The 20,172-nt window shown below is 42.0% G+C and overlaps 1 protein-coding gene across 3 annotated transcripts in view; it reads right to left on the reverse strand.

Moving 5' to 3' along the window:
* The window catches only part of LOC121672995 (tensin-3-like), a 93,203-nt gene that overhangs the window by 18,297 nt on the left and 54,734 nt on the right, over window positions 1–20,172 (reverse strand). For all 3 annotated transcript variants that reach the window (XM_042045985.1, XM_042045986.1, XM_042045984.1), the window contains 3 exons: window positions 6,688–6,859; window positions 3,703–4,343; window positions 2,997–3,083 (listed from right to left, as the gene is read on the reverse strand). In XM_042045985.1, coding sequence (XP_041901919.1) covers window positions 2,997–3,083; window positions 3,703–4,343; window positions 6,688–6,859 — 900 coding nt within the window. The remainder of the gene's footprint in view (window positions 1–2,996; window positions 3,084–3,702; window positions 4,344–6,687; window positions 6,860–20,172) is intronic.

A 20,172-nucleotide genomic window follows, 5' to 3' on the forward strand; every position in this document is an offset into this window, starting at 1 on the left:
CTGTTAAAACGAGTAAAGCAAACGTATGCATTCTATTCTCTTCATCTGTCAGACAGCAAAGGAAAGAACCTTTTTTCACAACAATGTCTTGTTTTGAGAGGATTAGGATGAATACGCAAACCCCTGCAATTAAGCAGTACTCACATAACACTTCTAAATACAAAGGGATGCAGTAATAATTTGTCACAGGAGCAGTCTATTAAACACAGGGAAAAAAGGACAAATACTCCCCTCCTCATCAACAGTACCCTAAAACGTTTTTTAAAAGGAGTTTTACTTCAAGGATGAAAAGAGGCATATTAAAAGGTTGGGAAGATTGTTGTTTCATTTATTCAAGCAGTTAGCTTTAACACTGCATTTTATCTACTTCCCTCTCTGGACACACATCAAGTCAAGTATTTTTCTGCACATTTAAAGACTCAGTTCTCGTTATGGGTGGTGAGCAGATGAGGGGAAAGGGACTGGAGTGAAAGGACCAGCAAAGTATCATCAAAAAACGAATTAATGTTCTGTTTTCTATGATCTTTATTCCTCTGGCATCATATTTACCACTACACAAGAACATCCTCACCATCTGAGAACCTAATAAATAGACAGACATAGCATTTCATCATTTGCCAATAGCTGAAGTTCACACTATTTTGGTTTAGTATGAACATCCTTCTGAATGCAGAACTAGTTAGTAATTTTCCCTTTTTGACAACTACATTTTAAAAATCCCAGTTTAAAATCCCACCTTATCTCATTAATCATAATGCAGTATAGCTGATTATTACTGTATAAACACAAGCACAGTCAGATCAACTGCATTTGCAAAGCACTGTCAGAGACTGAAATGTTATAGTTTCATGGCTGAAACACTGTTATAAAGGACTTTTGTCCATTATGGCAAAAGTGTGTAACAAAGCTGCACCAACAAAGCCCACCCCAAATGGGCCTCCTGACTGAAACTCTGAACTGTTAGTCAAGCCACCTAAAAGAACCTGAGGTAAGATAAAAGTGATCCTGTTTTTCAATCATCTCAAGTCTGAGAAGAAATGGATAAGGCTAGGGAAGAAGGATGCATTCACAGAAAGGCCAAGCCCAGCAGCTGTCCTGAAAATCATCCCCAGCTGGCTTTGGGGTGGAGGCCATAGCCCACAGGCTTATCTGCAGCTAGGTTTGCACAAACTCCTCTCCAAACAAGGGGGGAGGAGGAGAGTTTTGGGCGTACGACATGACCTCTGGTCAGAGGCAGTGAACACCCACCCTCCATTACACAAACTGGCTCAGTTGTAAAATCCCCCACACCGGGAAAGCCACATCCACAGGACATTCACGTGAGGGACAGCTGAGGAGGTGTCATAATCCATCAAAGACCCCCAAAGCACTCCCCAGATTCATTCCTGAGGCCTTCACCAGGGCACTACACATGATGCAAAGTGATGCAACTGATCCAGAGTCTTGCGAGAGACAGTGTCAAACCTGCCCCCCTTCAGGGGAGGTACTTGGGCATTCCCACCTGGCCCAACTTACATTAATCGCTTGAACGCTATGTTTTTTGGCAGGGGACCCTCACCACCAAGAAGACCTGATGGAGAGGACCAACAGAACACTGCTGGGACCCTCAGAGGGGTCTGTATTTCTACTTACTCTGTTCCTGTCACTCTTCCTGTGCCCCTCCCAACCTCTTTTTCTATTTCTTTCTTTCTCTTTCTCTCTCATTTACTGTTAAATAAAATATATCAATTTTCTGGTATCAACATTTAACCTTGTTTGGTTTTAATCTCATTTCACAGAATATTCAAACCTGAAGTTCTATCCACTATCCACAGAGTGAGCTCACCTTGCTCCTCTATGATTAGTGGATTGTAACAAGAACCCAGCACACTTACACACATACTGTTGCAGGGACAGTATGTAAGTTCACAGAATCATGGAAGAATGGCCTGGATTGGAATGGACCTTAAAGATCATCTACTTCCAACACTCCTGCCACAAACAGGAACATGTTTCATTAGGCCAAAGCCACATCCAACCTGGTCTTAAACATTTCCATGGATGGATGGCATCCACAACTGCTCTGGGCAGTCTGTTCTTATACCTCACCACCCTCACAGTAAATCATTTTTTCTAATATTTAATCTAAACCTACTTTCAACTTGAAACCATTTCACCTTGTCCTGTCACTACATGCTCTTCTAGAAGTCCCTCTCCATCTTTCTTGTAGGCCCCCTTCAGGTACTGGAAGGCTGCAATCACGTCACTTCAAAGCTTTCCCTTCTCCAGACTGAACAATCTCAATTCTCTCAGCCTTTCCTCACAGGAAAGGTGCTCCTTCCCTCTAATCAACTTGGTGGCCCTCCTCTGTACTCGCTCCAACAGGTCTGTCTATGTCTTTCCTGTATGCCAGATGCAGTACTCCAGGTGCTCTTAAGTATTCACTTTCACATAGGTAGTAAAACCTTTCTTCAGTTCACTGAATAATACATCTACATACAAATGTACTCTTATCTGCATTGTTCCATGGTAGTGACCTTTAAGAAATAATGTAAGTCACTTGACATTGAAATTCAGATTACAAAATGACTGGTAGGTGAGGATGCTTTTGTGATGACCTAGCTAATAAATTATTCTGAGATCATGTCAGAACAGTACACTTATACTCAAAAGGTTTTGGAGAGCAGACAGTCGTTTGGTATTGTTTCATGCATATCTGCCATTCAAAAATGACAACAAAGAGCATTTGCAGCAGCTACCACAGGTAGATCTATATTACTTCATAGTTAGTTCAGTTAGGCTAATAATTTGTCTGATTAACTGAATATTTTTCAGGACTATTTGACTGCCCTCCACACTCAAATTCAGCCTTCCAACAAAAGAAACTAAGAGGGGTTGTCTGTGGCCCTTCTAGGTTGTATATTCCTTTTAGAGATCAGGTATGAATCAAAAATCGAAACTTCACCAACTAGCTTTTCTGTGAACAGATATGCCAGAATATATATCAACTGATGTACCTTGTTCTCTTGAGATATCTGGCTTATACCAGAACTTGGACGTGTCCTGAACAAATTTTACGGTCACATGTATATCAGCTGTGTTTTCTGTGAAATAAAAGGGAAAAAAGTCAAGACATTTTTTAAAATACAAAAGTGTTTTTACTTTTCTTTCCAACTTCCAGTCACCATGATTACTCAAAAAACTCATCATTAGGACGGGTTAGAGAAACTGAGCTGTTTTAGAACCAGCAAATATAACACCATACGCTAAGACTCTGAAAGCATATTCAAAGTTTCATTTTGCAAAATCCATAAAATGTTAAAAACTTTTAGTTATAAAGCTGTATTAAATACAAACTTCTCAACAGGGCCCAGTGAACACACATGTACATTTTTAAATTTTCTTGGCACAAGAAGGTGCAGAGAGAAGCCAGCCCTTTTTAAAAGAAATTGGACTCCACCCCTGTCCATTTTAGTTTGACAGCTGAAAAGGTAGGCTGTCCAATAGCTGACTTCTAGGAGGCACAGGAAGAAATCTGCAGCCTTGTTTTCTGAATAATGCATCCAAAGACAGTGAACTGGCACCATTTACTGCAAACGTTGAAGTCCTCTGTGCCATTTTCATTCCACTACTTTTTTTTCCCCGTCTCTACTTTTAAAATCCCCAAAGTTCTTTTTATAAACTCATATAAAATCTAAAGTATTTCTCTGATGCAGAACTTACCTGGCACTGGGGAAGGGCTTAACATTTTTGAGAAATCTGGGAGGACATTTGGGAAGGGAATGCTGATTGTGCTTCCACTGTGTGGGCTAGAGAAGCCACTTGAAGAAGGTGACACAGAGGCAAAGGAACGTTCTCTTTCAGAGGACCTCTTCTTCTCTGGAAGAGGTGGTTGAGCATGTTGGTTCCCTCCATGGTGATGCTGAACTGCACTGTTCTGGCTGTTGTGTCCACAGGCCACTGGAAGAAAGTTTTGTGTCAAAAAGTCATTGCCATCAGCACTTGCCACTGATGAGCTCAGGGTTTTAGATGTGTTAGTATTGGCTATGCAAGTAGCTTGTGTCGCCTCTCGGGGGGAGCTACTGTCCCTGGTACCCGCACTGTAGCTTAGGTAGGCACGGGCACTGCTGCTGATAGCATGTTCTTGGTGTGGCTCTGATGGTGAACTCTCCAGGTTGCTCAGGGTGACAACTTGAAGTCCTGGAGTTTGGAAATGAGACAGGAGAGAGACATCCTGCACAGCACTTGAAAATTCAGAGGGCACAAGGTAACCGCCCGGCTGCCTGGTATTTCCCAATGAAAATTGGGTTGACAGGGAAGCTTTAGAGCTGCTTTCAAGCCAAGGACATTCTGCTGCAGAAGAGCTGTCAAAAAAAAAAAGCCAAATATTGAATACCTAAATGAAACAACAGCCAAAATCATTCCCTTAAATGTTACTGTACAACCCATACTTCAGTGATCATTGGAAACAATGAAACATCACACCCAGGACAAAATCTCAGGGTGCTCTTTGAAAACATGCTGGACCAAGTAATGCAGCTGGACCAAGGGATTCCAGCCTTACCCTGACCAGTAATTTCTTCAATGTAGGTCATTATGTTCTGCCTTATCTCACCTCCACCTAGCCATGTTGATGGGATAGTTTCTGAGTTTGCACTGTAAACCAGTCCATTAAATTAACGACAGCTAAAAATACTTCTCTCTGTCTGAGGGTGTTACTTTTAATATGAATCAGTTTAGTGAGGCTGTTTGCAGCATTGCTTCACATACAGTGGTCCTGATGAGCTAAAGTGCTGCCTCAAAAATAGCAGTAGGAGGCAACAATTTCTTATGCCAAAGCTGCATAGAGGTAGAGGTTTATGGAAGAAACCTGACATGGCCACACCAGTTCTTACATGCAGAGTGTCTTACGCTCACCAGAATAAAAACAAAAAGAAATGGGCTGAGGAGGTGGTTGTGCACCATCACAAAATAAATCAGTAACTATGATAATGATAAGAACACAGTTCACAAGGAATAACTTGCAGACCAGGTCTCTTTGAATACAGTTTATAATGTAAGGTCCAGTGGTTAATTTATTTGACAGTGGAAAAATTCTGATTTACAGAATTAAATATTTCAACAGCAAACATTCTGTTTTTCTACTGGGTAGCAATTCTACCTGTTCAAGTGAAAAATAAAAAAAAAGTCCTTCTAAGCAAGAGCAACTAAGCTTCTGATAAAATCATCTGATAGAAGTCTAAGTTGTCTCCTTGCTTCTAAAAGTGAAATGCCCTTAGGCTGTAGCTGGAAAGTATTACTAATATTATCAAATCTAGAGAGAACAAACTCATTGGGAAATGCAAAGGGAAAAGAGCTGACATAAGACATACATCAAAAAATAAAGGATTTTTAATTAAAAGGGAGCTGTGGAAATGGATGCCAGTAGATTTAAACAGCTGAAATTAGAAGGGCCATAAAGAAATGGAAGGTAAGCAAATTGAACAAGACATCACTGCAAGAAAAAAACCTCTAGAGCTGTAGCTATCTGCTAGGTGAAATAAAAAATTATAGAAAAAATATTTAGAAAGAAGGGAACAGAATTTTCTAGATAAAGTCTGAAGTAGGAATGTAAACTTGATAATGACTGAATTGCCTGATAAGCTCTTAATACATATCCACTTGTAATTGTTACATTGTCTCCTCTGCAGCAAATACCAACATATTTTGTTCAGTCTCATGGTTCACATTCATAATCGCAAAACCAAAACATTCTTTCACAGTCTCAGTACTGACTGAAAATGAAACCAATTAGATTGGAAGATAAATAAAAGATAAATAGGTAACAACATACTTGAAGTACTCATTGAGACTCTGACACTCCACCCAGAACTATTCTCAAATATTTACTGTGAAAAAGGAGCCAAATAGCTAAGGATGAGAACAGGATAATTAGCCAGAAAGGAATGTTTTTGCAGAGTGATAGAGAAGGTAACTTCATTAGGTGTTATGTACCACCTTGTCTATTGAGTTAATATGGTGCACAGCTAATGACTGATCATGCATTGTTATGTTCTTCTGAACCTTCTAACAGTAACTAGGGACTCCTTGTTTGTTCGCTGTTTCTTGCCATTTCTTAGCTTATGCTGTAAGCTCCTTTAGACAAGGACTACTTTGTAAATTTATACTATTCAAGCTCTTGTCCAGAGCTCTACATGTTTACCACAATATAATTATAAAACAATAAAGTTTCTAAGCCTGCTGAGCCTGCTGAAAGGAAATAGGCTATATACTACCAAAGCAAATCTACTGAAATTTTACTGACTAGAAACACGTCTGCAGTGAGAAGAGTGCTCCCTTTCTCTCATATACAGCTTATTCCAATGTGCAATTTCATGACACAGCTTTAAGTAAAACATCAGAGAACTCAGTTAAGCACACAGAAAAATATATGTGAGCTTGTGCTAGCACACAATAACATAACTGAGCTATAAAATTCTATTTACTTTTGTCTTCCCACTTATCTTCAAAGCTAATTGTGTCCCTGACATAAAAGTAATATCTGTGTACATGTTAAAATCCAGGCGATGGACAACATCAACATTAAATGTCACAACCAATCTCAAAGTTCTTGGAAAAATAGTCTGCAATGAAGATGAAAGCATAATGTGCTGGCTGAGAACGATCATTATGAGAGCTAAACAATAAAGTAGGAGAACTTTTTCCTACCTTTCTGCCCCTGCGATAGGACTGCTACTTGAAACAGTACATGAAGATGCAAAACAGTGCTGAAAGGAGGGATCAGACTGCATGTTGGCCCTCAGCAAAGAAGAGTTAGTGCCCACAGTGCTGTCAGACATCACCATAGAGAGGTTAATGGCTTCCATGTAACTTTGAGATTCTGCAGCAAAGAAAACAAAGTAAATGCAAATTTAAAAACAACATGCATTTTTATTGACCTTGTACTGAAAAAAGTGTTCATAAAATATTTTGGTTTTCTCTTAATAAGATTATAAAGAAGAGTTTTTGTTTGTTTGAGCAGCAGATGTTATTTCACAAAATTATGTTTATTGCTGAAAACATCCAGCAGGTCAAATGGCAGAGGGAATAGAGATTACAGAATTGCAACACTCAAACTGTTTGATCATTCTCCAGAATACATTCTCTAGCCCTAAAGATGAGAATGGACTGTCTGTTCCAAGATATTTTGCATTCCACAGTCCACAGTGTTAATCAGTACATCTAGTCAAGTGCACCATTTGCACTTAAAATACCAGTAGAAAATGGGGTGTCACGAATAGAAAACTGGGTGTCCTGGTCCAGGCTACAATAGAATTAGTTTCTTCAGTACGCAGTAGAGGGCATGGCCAGGACCTGGAGTTACTGTATACCACCTCATGTCATTGCTGGGGGCAGGGCAAGGGAGTCTCTTCCAGGGAAAAAGGGTCCTTTCTGATTAAGAAAGCATGGTGGAGGGAGCAGTGAGGTGGTGGTGGTAGCAAGCTGGAGGGAGGAGCTCAGGTCAAGCTCTGCAGTGAGCATTTCTGCATTTGAATCACTCTCTCTTTTCTTAGTATTGTTACTCTTACTGGTTTTTTTCTCATCTCATTGCTTTTTTCAGTAAATTGTTCATATCTCAACCCATGATCTTCACTTTTTAAGCCCGACAAGCCCATTCAGCCCACTTGCTGAACAGGGCAGGGAACCTGGTGGATAATGACAGATGACACTGAGCTACCCACAACCTTCTTCATATCAGTCTTTATCAGTAAGACAGGCCTTTAGGAACCTCAAGCCCCTGAGACCACAGAAAAAATCTGGATCAAAACATACCCTCAGTGGAGGAGGACTAAGCAAAGGAGAACTAAAACAAACCAGACATATTTAAGTCCACTGGGGCCTGAGAAGTTGAACACACACAAGAGCTGAGGGAGCTGGCTGATACCCTGCAAGACCACCCTCAATAATTAAAAGGTCTCAATGACTGGGAGAGATTCTTAAAAACTGGAAGGGAGCAAGCATCACTCATACCTCCAAGAAAGGTATGAAGGATGATCCAGGGAACTGCAGGCTTGGTTAATCTAACCTCAGTCTCTGGAAAGCTGATGGAGCAACTATCCCTGGAAACCACTTCCAAACACATGGCAGAAAAGGATTGAGAGTTGTCAGCATGAATTTACAAAGGGGAAATCATGCATATCCACTGAGATAACTTTCTTCAATAAACTGACTAGCTTAGTGGCTAAGAGAAGAGCAGTGGATGTTCCTTATGTTGACTTTAGTAAGGCTTTTATCATGGTCTTCCATTATATCCTCATAAACATGCTGACAAAACAAGGGTTAGGTAAGTGGAAGTGAGATCTACTAAAAACTGGCTGAATATCTGGGCCCAGAGGCTTGTGATCACCTGCAGCAAATCCACTAGAAGGCAAGTCATAGCATTATACCTCAGGGCTGATAATAGGACCAATACTCTTCAACACCCTTCATTAATAACGTGGATAATGGAATGAAGTTTCATCAGCAAGTTTTGCAGACAACAGAAAACTGTGAGGAGTCATCAACAAACCAGATGGTTGTGCTGCTATTTAGAAGTGGGAGAAATGGGAGAAATGCTATTTAGAAGTGGGACAAAAGGAATCTTAAGTTCAACAAGGGGAAATATAAACTCCTGCAACTGAGACAGAATAATCCATGGCACCAGCACATGTTGGGGGCTGACTGGCTGGAGACAGCTCTGCAGAGAGGGACTTGGTGGTTCTCATGGACAACAGCTGACCATGACCCAGCAATACAACCCCATGGCAAAGGTGACCAATAGTATCCCAGCCTGCATCACAAAGTGTTGCCAGCAGGTCAAGGGAGGTGATCCTTCCTCCCTGCTTAGCATTAGAGGCTACATATGAAGCTGTGTGCCTATTTACGTGCTCCTCAGTACAAGAGAGACAGGGACTTGCTTGAACAAGTCCAGCACAAGGTCACAGAGACGCCATCACTGGGACTGGAACATCTTTTATAGGAGCTGAGTCCCAGAAAGCTAGGACTGTATGGCGTGGAGAAAAGAAAGCTCAGGGGTATATTATCACTGTGTATATAAACCTGATGGGAAGGCATGAAGGTGAATGAGCCAGTCTCCACACTCTTCTGCTCACAGTAGGAGAAAAGAACACAACTGGGACTAAAAGGCAGTTTAGCAACACAGCGCAGCACATGGTTTACCTGTTGTGCTGGTTTTGGCCAGGGTAGAGTTAACTTTCTTCTCAGTGTTTGGTATGTGGCTGTTTTGGATTTGTGCTTAACACAGTAATGATAATACAGAGATATTTTTGTTATTCCTTGTGGAAATACTTACAGCTTTTTACCGGCTAGGCTCGTAGTTCAATGCTTTAGAAAGCCACGAGCAGCCTAGAGAGGTAGCACGGGCAATCTAGCAGTTCAGTAGCTCAAAAAGCGGCAAATAGTAGCTGCAAAGCTGATACCACCAGTAGAAGCGAAGAGGGAGAAATACAGTCTTCAGCTTGCCTAATTCCCGCAATTAGAAGCTTTCAAACAGAGACAGAAACACACAGATGTTCGCAGAAGGACTGCAAAGCCAAAGAGCGTGGGCCCCCTCTCGTGCCCTTCTTTTATTCAGAGAAGGGGAAAGGGGAGGACTGGGGGCAGACCTGGGGTGACTGGCCAATCAGACACTGCTAAAGAGTTTGAGTTACATTTGGTTTTGCCCATGCTTGGAACAAAGGAGTTCAGAACACATGGCAGAGGCAAGTCCTGGCTTGTCTTGGGGAGGGGGAAGGGAAGCTCAGAACAGGCAGCAACAATTCCTGGCTCACACAGAGACAAACAAGGCCTTTTCTGTTTTCCATACTGCCACACTGGCAAGGCAGTTGGGGGTGTATGGGAGGTTGGGAGGAGACACACCTGGGACAGGTTACCCAAATTGACCAGAGGGATATTCCAGACCACATGACTTCAAGGAGAGGAAGGAGAGGACATTTGGAGTTATGGCATTTGTCTTCCTAAGTAACCATTACACGTGATGGGCTCTGCTCTCCTGGGGATGGCCAAACATCTGGCTGCCCATGGGAAGAATCGAATTAATTCCTTGATTTGTGTTGCTTTTGTGCATGGGGCTTTTGCTTTCCCTCTTAAGCTGTCTTCATCTCAGCCCACAAGTTTTCTTTTACCCTTCCAATTCTTTCCACAATCCTAGGAGCTGGAGAGTGAGTGAGCAACTGCACTGGGCTTGGTTGCTGGCTGGGCTTAAACCATGACACCTGTACAGCTACAGTTTTCAGGTGTGACTTTTTACACACCACACAGACAAAGAAGCAAAACAACTGTAATCTTTATTTTGTAATAGCCTGCAAACAGCACTAGCATAACTGGTTTCTAAACTGACTGAAATCTGAAATATGTTCAAGTTAATTATAGTGGACATAAATACTACAGGATATAGATAAACAGATGCGTTTAGATGAGGAATAATGTGGATGCTATTACTGCAGAGCTTTATACAGGAACAGTTTCACCTCGTTTTTTAGAGGTATACTTAAATAACCAGTCAAGCTCTAATGGGGATTACTTTTAATTTTTCTGGATTCGTATAAAAAAGTCAACACCTATTGACAGGTCCAGGCTCAACCACACTGTTTTCCATGACAGAAGACTGTAATACAACAAATGCCCATGCATCTGAATAGCTTCATTCACCTGAATAGTCCTACTGACCTCAAAACTGGCAGGACTGAAACCCAATACAACAGTCAAAGATGAAACAATCTCTAATTACTCTCGCTTGACTTGATACACTTCCAAAGAATAAGGGAGGGGAAAAAAAAAAAAACAAAACCAAGTAAGTTATGGAACAATTCCATTCCTACAAAGACTTAAGATCACACTACTGCATCTTTTCCATAAGGAAACCTTTCTAATGTAAAAAGCCACTGAAACAAGTCTAAATGAATATTGTTTTCCCTTCAATTCATGGCAGAGCTTGGTTCTCCTATTACTTGAAATGAGGAGTGTGCAAGGTACTTAAAAGATATGTCTTAGAAAATCTGCAAATTAGTGCCCTGACTATAAACCATCTGAATTTATCACATAGCACACATGGTACAGAACAAACATTTAACTGGATGAGGGAAACAGAAAACTGCCTTTTAACAGAATGTCCTGGGTTGCAGTGTATTCTATCACCATCCTCATGAGCTGTTGAAATCAGGTGGGGCAGTGTTTCCTTGCCTCCTCCCCCCAGACTATCTTGCTGTTAATGGCCCATCATTGTCCTGCCACATGACTCAGAGATAACTCCCTCCAGACCATCTTCTGTTAATGAGCCTAATCAACACTTGGCCTCATGACTTATTACCCCATTGTGAGATGCTCCACCCAGAGGGAGGAACCAAGCATCCCATCGTGGATATAATCTGAGATGCTGAACACCAGAGACAAGCTTTCCACTGGATTTCCAGAGGACAGGAGCTACACAGCCACCACTGGACCTTCTGAGGAAGAGCAGACCCTTTTTTCTACAGGATCACTGCTTCAGAGGACTGCAGCCACCATTCTACCAGACTGCTACCACCACCCTGCCTAACAGGGACTCAGGTTGTATCTTGACTCTGTCAGTTTGAACCAGTGTTTTCTTTTACTTTTTTTCTTTCCTTTTCTTTAACTTCCCCGTTAAATTGTTATTCTGACTTGGTGCCTCCCACTGGTTTGTTTTCAAACTAGTACACAGAAACTGTCTTTTAACTATACCATTACTTCAACTATATTCATAACAGCCATAAAAGTGAACTTTAAGGAAGTACTGCAGAAACGTTTAGTGTGGAAGAGCTACAGAAATCTCAATATGTATTTATCTACTAGATCAGCTACATTACAGTCATCTTCATACTGGTGCAAACACAGTCAGAAAAGCTGGCTGCACAAACCCATGTTGGTCAAGGTATGTTGGTCAAATTGATGTCGTATGTATGAAGACTACTAGAACCTCCCCAGCAACTCAACTTTGACTAGGCTAAAAGCAGACAAATTTCCAGAAACTAGCATTTGACAAAGTATCTCAAGTGCAACAGGCATCTCATCTCTACACATGAACTTCCCCAGATGGTTCCCAATTACACTGCAGGTTGAGATGATTCTGCTTCTGAATGTGAGAGGTTAATGCGTTCCCCAGAGGAATAGGAATTACAATCACAAGCTCATCTCTATCTGCTTGCTTGTTTTCATGCCTGTGTGTCTGTTCTCCTGATACCAGACTATACAGAGGAGTCACTGGAATCCAGTTACCAAGAGTCTGGGGGCAGGGAGGGGAGTGGCACTCCTGAAATAGCTTAAAATCTTCTCCCACTCTAATATGATCTCAACTATGTGCATATGAGTTAATCTAACGGATTTCCTGTTGGGGAAGATGAAACAGGAAAACCTTGTAAATATGATTGCCTGACAAAAGATTTTGGGAATATGAAAACTACAGGCAACATCGAAATGAAAGCCACTTTTGAAATACCAGGTCTTAGTTATTGAACAACTAGAAAACAATGGTATGGCCACTGAAGATAATCCCCTCTTGATGGAACAATACCCTCTGCTTGCAAGCAGGTCCAAGGGTCAGAGCAGACCCTACTAGCTCAGCAGAAGGGGTCCAAAGAGTAGTTTTTAGAAGTTAAGATGTAACACTCTATGGTAATATAAGAACTCTTATAGGCTGTATGTAAATGCTATAGGATTTGTATCTTGTATTAGATTGGTTAGTGACAATTAGAATATTCAGTACAGAAGATGATTTATTGTATTGTAACCAGGACTTCAGGCACTCTATTCCTTACTTCCACTTCATTCCTTTCCTTCCTTACTTCCACTCTTGCTCTCACACCCTCTCTCTCTCTCTCTCACCTGCTTACTCTCTTGGGCCTGCTCAGAGCTGAGTCTGGCAGCTCTGAGCAGTGCCCCAATACCCACGCCTTTACAATAAACCGCCTGTGTCCCAAGACCTGCCTATAGACATCTCTCCGTCTCCATCCATCTACGTCCGGCCGTCCCGACCGAACCCACCCGTAACCTACATTTCCACAGCAAATTCCACTCCTCCTTCCACAGCACTTGCTTGAATAAAGGGACCAAGGCTTGATTCTTCCCTGTTTCAGGCCTTGGATTGTTGCTATCACCTTTAGAGCACCATACACTGCATGACAGAAGGATCACTGTCACACTCACAGATGCATTTCACACCCCATTTTCACAGGTGTAAAAAGAGTGAAAAGCCACTGGCAACCAGGCATGTAACCTGCAGAAAAAACACACACTCAGTACAACTCTTCCCAGGCTAGAAACAAATATATCTGAAAGGCACCTCCCATGAAAGCAGTCTTGTTTTTACTTCAATTAAAAACAAGACTGCTGGATATTTCAGCTATGTCCTCTCATTGTCTGATGCAGAGTTCACTGGTCAGCTGTTAACCCTTTATCTCATGGAATCAATAACTCTGCAATTTCACAGCTTCTACAGAATTAACTGGCCTGACACATTTGACAGAAAGCAAAGCATCAGTGCTTCTTGGTTCAGGCCCCTACCATGCCATTTATAGCCGTGAAAACACTGACAATGTAAGAGTGCAGCTCCCTGTTTCACTAAGAGACATGACAAAGCCAGGACCATTCATGTTTGTATCTTTTCATGCACCCAGATCAGACCTACATTTACTATCACTGATGATCAACTTTAAAGGCAGGACCTTAGAAAGGAGCTGGACTGTTTGGACCATACACTACTGAAAAATGACATTAACTGTGACAACTATTTGTGCCAACGTGCAAGGCACAAAAATATCCAGCTCACTCTTCTACTTGGCAGCAACAGGTAAAACCTCTAAAAGTTGCAGGCTTTTTTCAGCTGTAAGCAGGAACTCCAGGATGTGCCTAGCACACAGCTACATAAAGTATGATCTTACAAATTAACCCATATTTTAATCCACTAAACCTGTTGAAACAAAGAAGAAAAAGGAACCCACCACCCTGCTCCCCCTGCCCTCCCCCCCCCCCCCCCCCCCAAAAAAAAAACCCTACTGAAAAAAACCAGAGTAGCTTAACCCACACCATGGTCCAGATAAAAAATAGGTAACAACACTCCTTTTCTTTTCTTGCAACAGCTGAAGGGCAAAATCATCTCACACCTTTGGGGATGTTATAAAGAAAGTATGTAATTTGTGCTATTATGTATAAAACTGGAATGTAATCAGACCATGCAGAGACAGAGTTTCAAAATCCCTCCACCAACCTGGCTGAGAGAAAAATTTCACAACACTAAAAGAAGTTCTCACACAGTAAGTGAGGATTCCACCTAGGTGGGGTTGGATCTTATCACCGGGACATTTGCACCATGACGACTTGATTACCACCTTCTGATATCTACATCTCATCTGATAAGGAATAGGACATTCCAGGAACTAAAAATAACTGTTCCACGAACCAGAGATGGCCCATTCATCATCAGAGATGGCCCTTCAATCACCAGAAATGGCCCACTCATCACCCAGGATGGACAATTCACCAGACCCAGGAAAGGCTTTGTGCAGCCCAACTCCGGGACAAGAAAACTTCATGAATATGCTAAAATTACGAGAAGACTAGAATTAATTTGGACTCTGCCCAAAAACTGTATAAGAAGAGACCAGCCGAAGCAGCACTCGCGAACTTGGGAGGTCTGGTGCGATAGAGATCAGATCTATGCCTGTTCACCCAGCTCCGACCACGGGCTCGGAGCTGCTTTTGGAGCTGCTTTTCTCGATCGTGGCCTTTGAGACCGATATTTCGGTGGCATAATAAATGTTATTTCTTTATAAATTTTGATTGGGCAATTCTGTTTACCTCAGAGACAATCATCCAACAACAGTGGGCAAGTAAAAGCAGTCATTTCACTACCATACCTTGTATTTTAGTAAGTTCCCATACATTTCAAACTTTGTAGTCCTTTCCATGAGAAGGTGATAGTTAATGTGAATCACATCAGCTTGAAAACTCGAGTCAAGATCCTCAGTTACAACTTTTGGGGAAAGGGAGCTTTAAGTCAGTGTTCTGCTTCCAAAACGCTCAGCTCACTACCTCACCACTACTTGAGCCTAGCCTAAAAGCTGAACGGACAGAGAAAATAATACTGCTCTGAAGTATGACAAAGTAACGAAGCCACTTGATGGCCCACTTGAGCCAGTTTACAAGTCTATGTGCACTGTAAGATTATTATCTAGCTTCCCTTTAACTCCCCTGCTTTTCCAAATACAAAGGTTCCAAAATTAGCAGTCTGCGAAGTATCAACTTTACTGAAATTCTGACCTTTTAAACTTGTTACGTTCTGCTTTCAATGTCACAAAAATACAGTGAACCAAATTATTCCCTCATATGAAACCCATCAACTTTGGTCACACTGCTCCTTCTGATACCTAGGTTTCAACTTTTCTATTTTTCAATCCTGTACTGCCTAGCATGCAACTCTGAAACGTCATATGGCCTGTTAGCTACTGTTCTTTCATGCTGGTCAGAAGTAACAAATCCTCTCTAGGTTTGCACTTCAAGGACACCTTGCTCTCCCAGGCCTCAAAATGTGTAAACTAAAGCCTTTGAGAGGAGGAGCAAACTTGGGGTAATTACATCATTAATTGAAGTTAAAATTGGAGAATTAACCCTGATATGCAAATGAACCAAACTTATAAAAGTGCGAAGAACCCATGACCCAGGGTCCATCCTGGGCGTAGCCTCTTGACTGCCCAGGGTGTGGCCTTAAAGGCCCTTTGAATGAATACCTACTTTCATTCTCTCAATCTTGTCTAGCCTGTTTTCAGGTAGCCACTTCAAAGCATCACTTCCGTTTCACAGAATATGTGGGAATCAATACAGGATGCTTAAAGTTTGGTCTTTTATAACTTCAGACGCCAGGGAATGGAATAACTTTATTGTGTCTTTTGCACAGTACGTCCTTTCCTATTCAACACAGGTACTTCATTTAGAAGAAGTACATGTCATGAGTCAAAATCATGTACCAACATGGAGACACCTGCAGTTCCCACTTTCTGAAAACCCACCAATACCAAGCAGAGAGAATGTAACAGGATTTTTTCATGTTTGTGAACGAAAAGACAGAATTACTATTGCTTGGAGATTCTGCTAATGCCTGTTTGAGTGGACCAACTCTCTTTGCAAGTAATCAATCAGTCAGGCTGAACCAGGGAAAGTCATTAAAACAGCGGCTCTAGCATCCAGGTATTAACCTCTCTGCACAAAAAAAGGTCAGCTTCAGTTGCTTCATCTGAGAAGAATCTCAGTGGAATATGTATTACATGCTTGGATATTACAGAAAATACAACAATGGAGTGGCTGACAACCTGGGAAATAAAACAGCACATCTGGAGAGGCAGTAAAGTATTTCTCAGAGATGTTTATTTGGTGGAAGAAAAAACACATTCAACAGTTAGAACCCAAACTGCTAGTAATTAAATGTAATGTACACTACAGTACTGAAGGTTTTTAACTTCATGCAATTATTTATTGTGTGCATTTAGAAAGCGATCACTGATCACTGTGTTGTGGGAGCCTTTGAAATGTATTTAGAATTAAAAAAAAAAAAATCATTCTTGCCTTATGTCCTAAAGAGAGCTTTAAATCATCCGTGTCACCCCTTGAGGAAATATCCTTGGCACAGCAGTCTCCCCAGCAAGCACTGGGTGAGGAAGGCTGGCACTTCACCACCTTCACCATGGGAGATTCTGGCCTGCTGGCAAGATGCATGACAAAAGTGGGAGTGTATTGGGACACTCCTGTGTTCTGCAACTTCTACCTCCCATAATGGCCTGCCAGTAACAACCAAATGCAGACTCTGAAGCTATGACAGGTGTTCAGCTTATCTCCAGGCAACCACAGGCTGACACAATTAACTACACTTACCTTCTGCCCACTCTGCACATCGGTAAGAATCAAAAGGATGATTTACCAGACCCCACTTTACCCCACTCACACTCCCTGCCCTAAAGCCTGTACTATCTGTCTTCTTTTTGACTGAGAAAATAGCTAGACCATTTTACAGGTAACTTGGTATCATACATTCATATAAACACCAAAATACAAATAACTCCTATATGCTGAACAGAATTAACAATACAGCATCTTCAAAGCAGAAAAATCCTTATCATGACTTTCTGAAAGGCTTTCTTATACTAATTCATTTCATTCTCCCAAGTAGTACGAGGGGAAAAAAAGAAACTTCCCCAAGGACTAAAGCAATCAGTTGCATATGTCTTTTAATGTATTTTAAAAGTTCTTGCAGATGCTCTGCTACTGACTTTAAGCATAGCTTTGCTGTCTTAGGAATGCAAATCAGCTGCAGAGGCATGTCCTCAAGACATCTGGATCACATACAAACATAAAATGTGACATTTATGATAACACTCTTTAGGAGAGAATCACTATCATTACACAACACATAAACAAGAGAACCCCTATTCTGTCTCCACGTACAGCAGATCATTCAGTGGTGAAAAAAAATAAATCCAATAAAACAATTAGAACACAACTATTAACATGCCCACACTAAGTTTGCACAGCAAATTAGTAAAATGGATTTGGAGACAGACAATTCCATTCTTATCACAGTTTCTCTCATAATGGAATTTCAGACATTCACATTGCTGAATATGACAATTTTCATCAAATTGTAAAATTAAATTGCAATAGTTTCAGAGAAGAAAAAAAGAACCTATGAAACACGCAAATGGTACCTTCAAAATGAACAGTAATACTTTTTCAGGCAGAATGCACTGAAAGACCAAGCACCTTTCAAGAAAAGCATAAAATATCAGCCTTGTGCACCAAAGTTCATTATCCATTAAAATTGCTTGAAATGTTGGAGATGCAGGTCTAAGATATCTCTGCTCAATTGAAAAGTGCCACTCATGCATACTGACAGATACACCGCAAAGCCAAAGGAAAGGAGGCAAGGGGGAAGGTACAGGGGGCAAACTGGAGGAAATACTGAGTGAAAGAAGAAGGGAGAGAGCTTGGGTCTGATTTTGACACTTCTGAGAAGCAAGCACGAAGACTCAATGAAATTTTCTATTTTGTGTTATGACCCTCTATACTTTTCCTAAGGTGAAAGAGAGGAAAAGAAGGAGTTTAAACTCCCCTTTTACAATCTCAGTCCAGTTCCCTGGTGTCACCAGGCACCAGAGAGGTCCCAGTATGCAGCTTTTGATGTCTGAGGCATACTTACCTCATAGAAGGAATGGAAGCAATCAAACTGATGTTCGGACCCTCTATCAAAACTCTCACTTTGGTCCTGTTCTGCTGTGAGAAAAATTCGGCATAAATGTGACCCTCTTCAACCCTTTTTCACTAGAAAAGTGAAAAAGTTCACTTTTCTAGTCACTTGCCTGCAAGAAAATGCTGAACCCAGCTCACTGCAGACTGAAAAATAAAAGCAAGGGCTGCTTTTTGATTTTCAAGTAGTATACCTAAACCAACCTATTTTAAAACCAGAAAATGAACTGACTTTTCAGAGGCTGCTTTTAATAACCTGGGATTGAAACTGGTAAAAACAAACTCAGTTCAGTTTACCTTCAGTGTTGTTCAGTATCACAAAACACAACTGAGAATTGAAGCTCTTGCAATTTTTTTCTTGGTCTGTCTCTCGAGAACTGTGAATCAGTAACTCTTAGGGTTGCAGTCTTTACCCAAGCATATACTGCTACTGCCTGAATAGAAAAGTTGTTTGCATTAAGGCGGTAAGAACCAGGGTCTTTATTCTGGTGCATCCTGTATATTGCACCATGTAATAGTTGGCTGCTCTAAGACTCTATTATAATTTCATGGAAAAATCAGATCTGAAGAAAGAAAGTGAGAGTGTTTTACATATATTTTACACAAATACACTTTTGTCTTGGATGCAAGAATTAGAGGCATTACCCTTCCAGTGCTAAGGCACAATAAAGTGTTTTTCTCATTAAACGAGAAAGCACAACAACTATGCCATATTCCTCATTTAGAAAAGACTCGTGTTTACAAAATCTGTACATCTTTCATGCTTTTGAAAAGAAATTCAGTGCTGCCATAATATTACTAAGAGCTCCTCAGGGGAGGAAAAAGACTCAGTCTGGACAAATTTCTTCTACGTAGACAGAAATTATGTATGTTCCAGGCAGTCCTCATTTCTTCAACTTTGAAAAAGACCCAACACGACCCACAAAAAATTAGAAGCCTTCCTCGGCAGGAAAGTGACTAAACAAATCTCTCAAGCCCTGCCTCACGCCCTCAACCATTCCCAAGCGATTGCAGAAAACTCTCATACTGACAGAACTCCTTGTCTGCAAACCTTCTCAGTTTCTGTGTAGACTCCCAACGTTGTTACGTGACTACAAAAGGCGTAACTCTTCCTCCCACTTCAGTTCTACAGAGCTCGCAGCAGCAACAGGCCGCAGGCTCCGTGCCTTCTCCCAGCTCCCCGCCCCGCCAGCGGAGCGGCCCCGGCGGCCTGTCTGAGGCTGGTTCGCTTTAGTGAACTCCCACCGCCCCCCCCTTTTCCCAGGGTCACGTTTCGCTGCCGCTGAGGCGAGCGCGACCAGCCAAACACAAGACCAACCCACAAAACGAGTTTTCAGATTTAGGAAAATGCACAAAACACGGGCGCAGGGAGCCACAAACCTACCTATGGAAGCCATCGTGACAGCAACTCTCCCACTGGGCTGTGCGAAATCCTCCTTCCCTCCCTCCGTGCCGCATGCTGCCCGTGGCTCACCGAATCGAGGCAGCCGGGCGCACCGCCCCGCCACGCAGAGACTTGGGAAAAGCTATTTCCCGCATTTGCCAGCACCCTCCGCTCTCCCTCGCGTGTTAGAACTTCACCGCAAAGTGGGTTCCAGTGTCTGCAGCGAGAGAAGCACAGGCTCCCTGTCTCAATACAGCCACCCAGATGAAGAATAGCCAGAGTTCACTTCATCCAGGCAGAAAGTAATTCCCCGATTGTTGTTAGATTAGGCTTCCCGCTCGCTCTTCAGCTCGACTGCCCATTCCGTGTATGCCTGCTGTGCTGACTCCACCTCACTTGCGTTTGACTTGTTCCCCCCTTCCCCCGCCCGGCTCACACCGCCTCTTCCACGCGCAGCGCCGCTCCCAGCGGGTCCTGTGCTCCGCGCAGCGCCGCGGGGGCGGAGAGCGAGCGGCCAGCACCGC

Source organism: Corvus kubaryi, unplaced genomic scaffold, assembly GCF_017639235.1.
Source record: "Corvus kubaryi isolate FWS band 111438036 unplaced genomic scaffold, C.kubaryi_AGA036_p1.0 65076, whole genome shotgun sequence".
In the NCBI taxonomy this organism is placed as follows: domain Eukaryota; kingdom Metazoa; phylum Chordata; class Aves; order Passeriformes; family Corvidae; genus Corvus; species Corvus kubaryi.